This window comes from Cajanus cajan, chromosome 5, assembly GCF_000230855.2.
Source record: "Cajanus cajan strain Asha chromosome 5, NIPB_CcT2T_4, whole genome shotgun sequence".
Lineage (NCBI taxonomy): Eukaryota > Viridiplantae > Streptophyta > Magnoliopsida > Fabales > Fabaceae > Cajanus > Cajanus cajan.
This window is the reverse complement of record NC_138521.1, coordinates 32,703,908-32,717,017: the sequence shown is the minus strand read 5'-3', so window position 1 is coordinate 32,717,017 and position 13,110 is coordinate 32,703,908. Positions and strand designations below refer to the sequence as shown.

Genomic DNA, 13,110 nt, shown 5'->3' with positions numbered 1-13,110 from the left:
ATGAATTTGACTTTTTGGTGGAGCGTAGAGGGAACAGCTTTCGCATCATGAATCCAAGGTCGGCCGAGGAGACAGCTGTACGCGGGAGTAATGTCCATCACTTGAAATTCGACATTAAAGATGGTGGGTCCAATTTGTATTGGAAGATTAATTTCTCCCACCACTTCTCTTTTAGAACCGTCGAAAGCTCGGACGATCATGTTGCTCGGGCGCATTTGGACTCCCTTGATTGCCATTTGATCGAACGTTCTTTTTGGCATCACATTCAAGGAAGATCCGTTATCCACCAAGACTTTAGCGATGTGATACTCCTTGCACTTTACAGAGATGTGCAAGGGCTTGTTGTGGTTTGGTCCCTCAGCGGGGATTTCTTCATCGGTGAAAGTGAGGTGATCATTAGCCGTGATGTGACTAACAATCCCCTCAAACTTGTCTTGGGAGATAGTGTGCGACACGTATGCCTCGTTCAAGACTTTCAACAGAGCTTGCCGATGCGGTTCGGAGCATAGGATCAACGACAACAGAGTAATCTTTGCTGGCGTCTTATGAAGTTGATCCACGATGGAGTACTCGCTCTGTCGGATATATTTTAACAGCTCATCTGTCTCCTCCTCGGATTCTTTATTTTCCTCGGTTTTTTTCTTTTTCTTTATTCTTGGGAGCTTTATCGTGAAGATCTTCGGGAGTGTAGATCTTGCCACTCCTAGTCATGCCCCCAAGTCCAGCGATGTTAGAGATATCGCTGTCGGCAGAAGAATGGATGTCGTATATCCACGGCACAGCCTTATTTGATTCGTAGGGAAAAGGTCTTGGAGCAGTGATCCTTAACGGTGTCGGACCTTCCCCTTTATTCGTCTTGATTACCAACAACGGAGTTGATGTGCGTTCGCTTGGCGCGGTTGTTGGCTTACACTTAATAACAAATGGCGTGCGATCCATTCTGAACATACGCATCGATTAATTCTTTCTTTTTATTAATGTTTATTAATGAATTACTAGGAGGGATGTATGCAATGCACTCCCCTAAATCCCTCCATGATCTTCGATAAGAATGCATGATATGAGATGATGGCGTTGAATATGCATGCATTGTGTTTATTCAACTAAGCATTATCATGTTTTCAGGATGCTCCTAAGATGATGCATGGTATTGCTTGGTTTGGATAAATAAACCTTTTTTCTTTTTTTGGGTATTTTGTTTTTTTGTATTTTTTTTGGGTGAAAATGGAAACTACCTATATGAATGTGATGAAGGTAGATGTTAACACCATGTAATGGAAGATTCTTATTCCTATTTATTCTTATTTTAAAAGGGAATGTTGTATGTTTAAAGAATGCAATGTATGCTCAAACAATGTCACATAAACAATGCACAAATAATTCACTCATCCACGAACAGTCATGAGCGAATCACGAGGTAGGGGTATCCTGCAGAAAAGTGCATATTCAAGGAGGTTCTAACTGTTCTCACTGGTCTGAGGCCCCCAAGGTGCCCCCATTATAGGGACCCAATTCCTCTCGTCGTAAGTCGATGGAAAGTTCCAACGCACTGTCGGACTTGAGTTCATGGTTTTCACCTTGAGTGATGCTTTTCGACAACGGTCTACGGGCACCTATAGACCCATTCGACAACCGGCCGTACTAACATCCACTCCCTATGGCTTTCCACTCATGCCCCCGGGTATAGAGGGAACTGTTGTGTGCAAAGGTTTGTGTGCAGTTTATATTTCAACCAATTGCGAAAATTTAAACATCCAACAGTTATTAAAGCCAATTAGAAAAAACATATTATCATACAAGCGAGGGGTAACGAAGTAATTTTAAACTATTATTTTAGAAATAATCCATCACTAAATGGGACTGACTCTCGAGGCTTCCCAAGTGAAGTCGCCATCTGTCGCCACCCGCCGAAACGGACGTTGGCATTCGCGACGATGGTCGGACTCTTATTAAGTTTTGAGAAATGATGGATTGTTAGAACGACTTATTCTCAAACTGAGACCTCATCGAACTAACAATTTTATTAAATGATTCACCAATCCATGTTAATCCCAAGCGGGACCCTCCATGGATTAGTGGTTTTCGCAAAAAGAAGGGTTCTTGGAGTCGCCACCAATGTTTTACTCAAAACATTGGAAAAAGGGATAAGGCAATTGATTTTCGCAAATCAACCTTGGCCATTACAACCAGAGTTGGGTAAGGGAGTCGGTTACGTGCATGGAAGGTGTTAGCACCCCACAACGCCCCTTTCAGGTTCCCTATGACAGATTATTTCATAAATAACAGTGTAAAATTACTAAATTACCCCTATTTATTAGAAACGATTATAAGCGGAATATTTACATGATGAAAATTCTAAATATGCAATGCAACAATCAGAAAGCGGTAAAAGAAGGGATTTGGAAAAGAAACCTTTGAAGCGTGCTTTTATATATTTAAACAGACGTTAGGAGGCTTTTTGGCGCTCCTTCCCACTACACGCTCGCTCGTTCCTTCCCTAAAAATAATTTTTACTCTGGAAATCAAAGAGATTTCCCTTCGACTAGTTCGAATCCTCAAGCTAAATGCTCAGAACTCAAGAACTTCGTCGGATCGGCTCTCGGAGAGATTTCTAGGGTAGAACACTGCTCAAAAACCCCAGAATACTCAGCCAGAGGGTCCAGAAGTCTGGAAAAAGTGTCCAAATGTGTGGAATGACGTCCAAATGACGTCCTATATATAGGAGTGAGGCGCAGTACGGCCTCTGACATCAATACGGCCCGTACTGAAGTTTTGAACTACAGTACGGCCGTATTGAATTCAGTACGGCCGTACTGAAGTTCAAAAACTTCAGTACGGCCGTATTGGTTTCAGTACGGCCGTATTGTAGTTCAAATTGTTCAGTACGGCCGTACTGAACTTCTAGGAGGCCGTATTGAGCTCCAATCCTCCCACATCCTTATTTTAAGCTACTCTAAGACTTCTAAACCTATGAAGAATCATCCTAGGGTCTTCCAGGGTCTTCCAGGAGTCCTTTCGGCTGACTTTCCTTCGGTCTTTGAGAGTCTTCGAGTCTTATTTCCGACCCGCACAATTTTAGGGGTCTACAGCACTTTACTTGTTTTTTCTAGTGTTTGTATATTGATTTTAAGGTAGGTTACTTGGAGAGTTTAACTCCATTTAACCTCCCTAGTTGATACATTCATTTTTTATTTTTTCAGTAAGGAAAAAGGGGTCGCATTTAGCAAAGCTAGGGAGTGTGCTTAGAAATTGGGCCTGAGTTGGGCCTAGGCAAAATTTTTCATATTGGACTCATTTTGCTCCTAATTTTTCATATATTTGATTTAGCTAGGTCTCATCATCATATGATGAACCTAACTAAACCAAATCAAGGATTTTCAAATTAATTCATGGAGCCATTTGGGACCAAGGCCGCCTAGCTCAAGTGTTTCTTCCTTGGCCGTAATTTCAAGCTACACCTCTTGGTTTTTGAAGCTTGCCTTGCAAGCTTCTAAACCTTAGTAGGGTAAGCTTACCTTACCATGGTTCTTAAGTGAACCATGGTCAAGGTTAGCTTCTCCTACAAGCTTGCTAAACCGTGGGAAGTTAAGCTTACCTTACCATGGTTCCTAGTGAACCATGGTTAAGGTTAGCTTCTCCTAGAAGCTACCTCTACCCTATATATTTGTAATTACCTCTCTTGTACTCACTTTTGACAAATTAGAGAAATAAACTTCAGATTTCTCTCTCAAGAGTCCTCTCAAAACCGAAGAGAAAACCTTCTCTTTAAGGTTTCACCAAAGGTTCTTCAACCTTTACTTGGTTCCTCAAGCTTCTACACAAAGCTAGGAGTAACCGAATCACCTTGAAGGCTTCTCCTCCATGGAAGACTTCTTCGTGGAGTTTCAAAGCTTCTTCTAAGGTCAACCTCAAGAGTTCACGGTCCTAAGCATGGAATTGTTGAAGAACTTCAATCCTCTTCAACCTAGTTCCATCATCCACCAAGGTTGGAAACTCAGTGATGGCCATAGGAGAAATAGCTTGCGAGTAGAAACGAGCCAGGTGCTCGAATCTCCTCGCATACTCGGATACTGTCATCCCTCTCTAGTGCAACCGCATGAACTCGGCCTCCTTAGCGTGCCTCACGCTCTCTGGGAAGTACTTCTCAAGAAACACCCTCCTAAGGCACTCCCAGTCCACAGCAACGCCTCTAGCAGTCAGTATATGGTGAGTGCCTCTCCACCAATGCTCAGCCTCCCCTACCAGCATGTAGACAGCATATGTCAGCCTCCTCTCCTGAGAACATCCTAACACAGTGAAGATCTTCTCCAGCTCACAGATCCAGTGGTCAGCTACCTTTAGGATTGCATCTCCCTTGAACTGTGGAGGATGGCATTTCCGAAACTCAGCTAGATCCTGGCTCTCCTGTGACCCAACTGGTCTTGTTGCACTAGCTACAGCTCTATCGGCATCCATCCTAGCAAAATAAGCATTTTTCTGCTGCATAGCCATAGCCATCATCTCCATGGCACGGGCTATCTGCTCATTGGTTCTAGTCATTGTCTACAAAAGTAATAGCACCTTCAGTATACAATAACTAAACCAAACAACAATTATCAACATAGCAACCAACAAAGAAATCAGCACAGAAAAGCAACACAACACAGAGCTCAGCATAACCAAAGCCTTAAGGAACCACCCCCAAAGAGTGTCCACTAGACTCGAACTGCTCTGATACCACTAAAGTGTAACGACCCGCCTAGCCGTCACACAACAACCAACACAGCACCACGCATAATAGAACATACATATATCCAAATAAAGTATATATAATATGTCTAGCCTAGGGCTCAAAAATCAGAGTACAAAATACAGCCCAATTGCTACACTAAGTAGCTAAAATAGAAAAATATCAAAAATATTTCCACCGCATCTGTCAGCTACAGACCTGCCTTTACACACCAACCTATCTCTACTCTGCTCCCATACACAGTATGATCATTGCAGTCCAAACCACATGGAAACAACAAAGGGTAAACTAGTGAAAAGAATCAGCATAAATATGTAATAATACATAAATTATAAACAACTACATCTCATCAGCACATCATCTAGTTCAGCAACATCAGCATACAACTCATCACATATACAGCTCACATCATTCAGCAAAAATAGCATTAAACAAAACATGCATCATCACGCATATCAGCGGAGATCTCCTACAACAGCTCAGCCTTACGGCCTACAACAGCTCAGCCTTACGGCCTACAATAGCTTAGCCTTACGGCCTATAACAGCTCAGTCTTATGGCCTACAACAGTTTATATCAGCATACAACACAACACAACACAACATAAATAACAACAATAACAGCATACAGCACAGCTCAACATTATACAACCCAACTTAAACATCATAAATAACACACATCATAGCTCAGCTTCACATCATTGACAACATAAACAACACTTAGTACAACATACAACTTTCATCTAACAACTTTGCAACTTTCAACGTAACCAAATCACTCCTTGTGAAATGGAAACCTTCACAAAAGACAGAGTATCAGGAGTTATACTACTCTTATCATACTCATCCTTATCTCATATGAAAGATAAGAAGATTTCCTACCACTCTCATGAAGACACCCAGTCCTAATTCCTTCATCTACCTTGTTAAAAATTCTAAAAACCGCAACAGCTATAACCAATGCTGGCAACTTGACCCCTCTTCACTAAAATAGCCATATCTGGAGTTCTAGAACTCCTTTTTAGGTGATTCTAGTGCCATTGGTAAGCTAACATCCAAGGCTACAACTTTCATGAAGACTCAAAGAACTACAGAGGTCTCACGCCCAGCGCAAACTCAACCAAATAACTACAGAGGTCTCTATGCCCGGCGCAATTATCCTGTGCCCGACGTAACCCCAAACAGAGACTCCCAATGGGTCTCCATGCCCGGTGTGCTCCGATCACGCCCAGCGCCATATCAGTAACAAAACTACAAGATTCACGTCTGATAGTGCGCCCGACGTGGTTCTCCCCACGCCCGGCGTGATTCACCCAGGGATTCCCATTGCAAATCGTGCCTGACACAAATAACCTTGCGCTTGGCGTGAAAAGACAATGGTGGCCTCTGATGAACGCACGCCCGACGCCAAGAACTGCGCCCGGTGCAATTTCAAACAGTCACCCTCATAAGTTCAAAAATTTCACCCGAAACCTGCAAATCAACCAACTCAAACACATGCAATCCATGAAATGAACTACAATTACATCAACCAACACAAAAACCACAACTTTACCCACATGCAACCAACAAAACATGAAAAACCCAAATTTTCACCAAAACCCCGAAACCCCGAAAACACAATTTCTTCAAAGCAGCCCCTCAATCATTCAACATCAAACAACTCATGAGTTTCTAAACTCATTTCCACACAACCAGCACGAATGTAGCTTTCCTTACCTCAGTGAAGAGATTTCGAGCTCCGGGAAGTGAAAAACGAAGAAAATGAACAAACGGAGAAGAAGAAGCTCAATGGGGAAGAAAAGAAATCCGCACGGTACACTCAACCAGCTCTAGACAGCACCTAGATCACCACAGCCACCAAAGATCAGAGAAATGAACAAGGAGACCCAAGGCAAAGAGAGTGAGAGTGAATAGGGAAAAGAAAGGAAGAAGGGGTCTCACAACACTCCACTATCTCATGAGTCAAACAAGTCTAATAAGCACATATGCCAAATATTAGTGGCACCCCACTAAAATACTAAATACACCTAAATAAACCCCTATAAAAGAAAAAATATAAGGAAATAAATTCTTACAACATTTGATCAAAAAATATAAGGAAATAATTTCTTCTTGTGCAAATTCTCCTCTGAAAGTCTCCCTAAGATCCTTTCTTCTACCCTACTTGAACTCCTCTCTTTGTAGAGTTAGGATCACCAATCTTCTAACCTGATGGAGGACCATCCTTGATACTTAATGTGAAACCCATCACATGGTTCATGGCTATGACCAATTTGAGTAGTATAGAATTTATTTTCTTGTATTTCCAGATTTACCCTTGTATTTTGGGATGTTTAGGACTTAGAATTTATTTTCCCTTGTATTTCCTATTTTACCCTTGTATTAAGGGGTGCTCTAGATGATTAGATTTTTAATTTGGGCTAGGGTATCACATTAGAAGGGTGACGCCTATTTTTGGTGAGCATTGGATCTATTTTTGGTGATAGAAAGGCTTAGGCCCAAGTGGAGGGCAAAGGTTGCATGGTCTTATCATGCACCTAGTTGTAGCCAATCTAGACCCATAGATTCCATCCTTGGTCACCAAGTTGCATCTAGGGTTATTTGGCATTTCATTTGGAGTGCATTTGCCTTATGAATTTCGGCCATGCATGTCCCAAATGAAACCCTAGATGCCTCCCCTCCTATAAATACCCAACACCCCACCACTTGTAAATACTTTGGAATATATGAATTTGAGTGAGCCTTTTTGTGCCTCAAATCTTCTCCTTAGTCACTAGGTTAACTTTGGCTAACCTTCTCCTATCTCCACCATTGGAGAGTGGGAACCCTAGAGTGGCCTCCATTTATTTTTTGAGTGAGCCAACCTTGTGAGCACCAAACACCATACCATAAACACTTCCGCCTATCATCTCCTTCTCACGCCCATCTTCCATTATTGTCCCATAAACTTCCTTTTGTCTACCCCTTGGTGAACCTAGATCAAGGGCAAGGAGTCTCCTTTCAACCTTTGTCATCACCCATGGAAGGAACAACTCCATCATAACCGGAATTGGAAGGTTAACCTTGGCTACTCTTGCTCCTTCTCCTAGCTTCAAGTCCTTGCAACCATCTCAAGGATCCGAGAAGGAGTTTCTTGAGAAGCATAATGGAGTTTTCACCATAGAAGACTCCATCAATTTTCCTCAAGGGCCTTTACGTTTTAAGAGAGGAAAATAAAAGTGTTACAAAAAAAAATTAAACATTATATAATAAACATACAATATTAATTTTTTTTATTTAAAATAACTTCAATCAAACTTAAAATATTTAATAATTCAAAAAATTAACAATAGATAACATTGATTAATTCAAAATAATTTTAAATAATTTTAATTTAAAAGAATAAATATTAATAAATTTTACATTAATATTAATAAAAAAAGAAAGGTACGAGAAATAATAGAAAGAAGAAAAAACGCAAAATGAACGAGATGAAAGAAAAGGAAAAAAAGAAGAAGAGAAAAAAAAGGAGTGAAAAACTAAGGAGATCGGAGAAAAAGAAAGAAAGAAAAAAAGAGGACAAATAAAAGTCACTCAAAATCTCAAGAGTTTGAGTGACATTGTTGCATTAGTCTATTATGTATAATTTCTATTAAAAATCTCACAAAATTTATCTTGCACTTTATCTAAGGGTGAACACGTATTGAATTGGAGTAAAAATATATTTTGATTCGATCTAATCAACTTTAATTAAATTAGATGGATTTAGCTTTTCTTATTTTTGTTTTTTAGTCTCCAATACGAACCAATCCGATTTAATCATATTTGAATTGAATTAGATCGATTTATTAAATTTATTCGTAAAATAATTTTTTTTGAAAAATCATATTAGACAACTTATAAAATATATTTTTTATGTCATCAATTGATAAAATATTCAATATTATAATTTCTTTTATCAACATTGTAGAGTACTTATTACAATGTTGTAAATATCAAACTTAAAAAGTAATAAACATCATTATATTAAAACTTAAATCTATCCAACACCACAATCTATATATTTATTAGTTCGTCTCAATATGACAAGCTCAACAAAATATCCCTAGTGTTAATAGTTAATACAACCATCATCACAAAATTTTTAATATGTAATTACTACTTAACTTTGACAAATCAGAAACACTTATAATAAGAAAACAAAAAATTTGAGTTTCACTTTTGTCTTTTATACTAATTGAATGGGTCAGTTTCAATAAATAAAAAAAAGTTGAATTAGTCATTTATTTCTTCTTTATGTTTTTACTAATATCCCAAATTTTTTTTTGGTAAAGTATGAAACTAAAACAAACAGACAAGCTCAAGACATAGAGTCTCTTTCTAATGGTAGCAGGATAAAATCTGGAGGACTCCTCCAAAATACAGTGGAACCTAGGTTCCGTACACCCCAACCAGCAAGCGTATGGGCTACTGAATTTATCTCTCTAGGGATATGGCTTACGTACACTACCCAGTCCCGAACTAACATTCGCTTAACACGACGAATGACATCATAGTGTTTATGCAGGTAGTCCCTATCCGGTGACCGATCTTGAAGCATCATAACAGCTCCCAGGCAATCACATTCGCAGCTCACTTTCCGAAATCCTCCTTCCCAACAAAGCGATAAGCCTTCCTCCAAGGCCAACAGCTTCGCATGTAACGCATCTCCCTGTGAAGCCCCACGCGAAAAACCCCCCCGCCACATACCAACCCAATCACGAATTACGCCACCCATCCCCATAGCAGCAGTCCCACTCAACCAACTCCCATCCGTGTTTAATTTGACCCACGGGTGCTCCGGAGGCCTCCATAGTGGTTGCTCCACCCCTAAACGCCTCTTAGCATTATACACACTGTTCTCCACTGTAGACAGCAGCACTTTCCGACGGATCACCGAAACCCGCCAAAGCTCGCCATTAAACAGCATGTTATTCCTAAACCGCCAAACCCACCACAAAGTGATGGATAGTTCAATAACATCCCTGTGCAAAATAATCCCCTTCAGCCACTGAAAACAATCCATTACAGAGAAAGACCACCCCACACTGAACCCGCCAGACATCAGCACCTCTCGCGAGTACGGGCAGTCCCGAAGAGCATGTAAAATGGTCTCACGAGGGCAAGAACAGCGCGAGCATGCACCAGACTCGGCCAACCTCCTATCAGCCCGAACCTGATTCGTTGGGAGGGCTAAATGAAGGCATTGCCACAGGAAGAACTTCACCTTCTCAGGGACCATTACCTTCCAAATCTTCTTCCAAACTTCATCCCCCTCCGATGACAATACCGGGGTTAGAAAGCGATACCCAGATGCCGCTGTATAGCAACCCGAGATGTCACCCCTCCATGCAAAGTGGTCCAGCCCCAAGGAGGAACTTACGACACTCAACGGACGGACCGAGTGAACCAATTCGGCAGGGAGGACAGTGTGCAAGGCATTGAAGTTCCATTCTCCACTAACCCAGCAGTCTGCGACCGTCTTGTTTGTGTCCGCAATGTGAACAAATGGAACTTTCCCGCACCAAAGCCCAGTGCCTGTCCAGTCCGTGTACCAGAGGGATGAGGCACCCGACCCTAGGTGAGGCTAGAATCCCTCACGAAGTGAAGGTAGGGCCTTAATAAGACTTGACTAGATTGGAGAAGCACCCCGCCTGGTTTGAGCACACAGGATAGAGTCACCATGAAGGTATAGATTGTTGAGGAGATGAACCCAAGGCTTCTGTGGAGTCGATAGCATATCCCAAACTAACTTCCCAAGAAGGGATACATTCAGCTTGCGCGCCTCCCTAACCCTAAGGCCACCTAACTCTTTGGGTTGAGTAACAACCTCCCAACTCACTGGAGACCAAAACCGTGTGTTATCAGGCTTCGCCCAGAGCATACGTCAACACGCCTGATCAATTTTGTTACACACTGCTTGGGGAAGCCATAACGATTGCATACTATATACAGGAATAGAGGAGATCGTAGACTTCACCAGGCACAACTTCCCTGCCTTATTAAGAAGCTTGGACTTCCAAGCTGCAAGTCTACCTTGGATCTTATCCATCACATCATAAAAATCTGCGCACCTCGGCTGACCATGCATCATGGGGACACCCAAATAACTCCCGATCCGAGCCGTATGACTAATTCCTAGAAATCCCTCTAACGTATCGATCCTACTCTGAGAAACCCTTCTAGAGCTCACAAACTTAGACTTAAGATTAACTCTCAAGCCTGATGAGCGCGAAAAATCCTCCAAGATTGACGCCACCAAACAAGCTTGGTCCTCGAAAGCTTGACTGAACAATAGAATATCATCCGCAAAGAGAAGGTGTGAAAGCGGTAGCCCCCCAGGAGATAGCTGAATCGGTTTCCAATGACCCTCTTGGAGCGACTCAGATATCTTAAGGGCTAGGTGCTCCATGCAGAAAACAAACAGGTATGGAGATAATGGGTCTCCCTGCCAAAGGCCACGAGACGGAACAAAGGACGGTAATGCACTTCCATTCCAAAGTAGTGAGATTGACGAGTTCTTCAACCCCCACATGATGAGTTGAATTGTGATCGTAGGGAAACCAAACTGCACCATCGTAGACTCCAAAAACTCCCACCTGACCCTGTCATATGCCTTTTCAAGGTCAATTTTTAAGGCCAAGGAACCCCCACCTAAGTCGTCTTTCCGAACAAAATGGAAGGCTTCCTGAGCAATAATATTGTGGTCACGAGTCCCCCTCCCGGGGATAAAGCTACCCTGGAAAGGACCAATGATGCCTTGCAAGAAAGGTCTAAGACGAGCCGCAATGACTTTGGAAATAACCTTCCAGGCGACGTTGCATAAGCTTATAGGACGAAAGTCTTTGAGGCTAATCGGATGGCTTACCTTCGGAATTAACACCATTTGTGTCTCCAAGAGCGATGTGTCCGAGAACTCCAACCGAAAGGCGTCCTTCACTGTACGCCATAGTTCATCCCCCACTACAGGCCAATACTGTTTGAAAAAGAACGGTTGAAACCCATCTGGCCTTGGTGCCTTGAACGACTTCATGCTCATCACCGTCCGGCGAACCTCCTCTTTTGTGACTGGGGCAGTTAAGGCAGACTGGGCCTCAACTCCCAAGCCAGGTGGAGCTCCAGTAAGCATATCCTGAGGCCCTTGCTCGTTATCACCCGAGAAATGCTCCTTATAGAATCTGACTGCCTCAGTTGTCATGACCGCAGGATCCGTATGCCAAGACCCATCTGGTAAAAACAACCCCTGTATCTTATTCCTCCATCTTCTCGCGAGTGTTTGAGCATGGAAGAAGGACGTGTTACGGTCCCCAAACTTCACCCACTTTTCTCTAGATTTCTGAAACCATAAGTACTCCTCCTGAAGACAAGTTTCATCCAACTCCGCTTGTATAGTCTTCTCTAAGCGCGACAGGCTCTCTGAATCTCCTAACTCGAGTTGTAGTTGTACCCCTTTGAGACGACGTTGGAGCCTTCTTCCTAGTTATTCCCAAACACTTCCCTGTTGAACTTGGTAGCATCTTCTCGAACAGCTCGTAACCCATTAGCAAGGGTTGGCGTAGTTCGACACCACGCCTCTCTAACAATTCGCTCAAAATCTCTATGGGTGGCCCATGCAGCTTGAAACCCAAAGGGTCGATCCTGAGACTTGTCCCTTGAGCCGTCACGTCGCAGTAAAAGAGGGCAATGATCAAAATAGACCCTACACAGGTTCTCAACGTATGCTTCCGGGAACATTGCTTGCCACACAATGTTGCACACCGCTCGATCTAAACGCTTTGCCAGCATAGACCCACGGTGATTTCGGTACCACGTAAAGCGAAGGCCCTTAGCCCCCATGTCGAGGAGATTGCAATCATTCAAGACCTCTAGAAACTGCGATGCCCTAGCCATCGAGAATCGACCACCCCTACACTCCGTTGACAACATAACTTCGTTGAAGTCCCCAAGCACTAGCCATGGCATTGTAACTCGTCCCCCCAACTCCCGAAGGTGAGCCCAGCCCTGCTGTCTGAGGTCCACCCTAGGACTAGCATAAACGGCAGTACAAACCCAGCTTTTGTTTCCTTCAACAACCGTGAACGAAATGGCCTGGGGGTGAGAGGCAAATTCAGAGGTCGTAGCAGAGCAAGACATCTCTATCAAAACCCAAATACCCCCGGAGTGCCCCGTAGCCTCACTGCTATAACACAACTTATCACCCATCTTCCTCCAAAAGGCTTCCACCGAAGAAAACTGGCAATGGGTTTCCAAGACAATAAAGATAGACGGCTGATGAAGCCTTACTAGCTCCGAGACCCTCCTTTTACCTTTGGCATTAAAAGCCCCTCGAATGTTCCAACACAATATATTAAAATTTGTCAT

The 13,110-nt window shown here is 42.6% G+C and overlaps 1 protein-coding gene across 1 annotated transcript; it reads right to left on the bottom strand.

The window, feature by feature from the left end:
• Positions 1–12,225: 12,225 nt before the first annotated feature.
• Positions 12,226–13,110, bottom strand: LOC109812506 (uncharacterized). The gene has a single exon (XM_020376496.2). It carries the CDS (start codon positions 13,108–13,110, stop codon positions 12,226–12,228), a length of 885 nt encoding a protein of 294 aa, XP_020232085.2.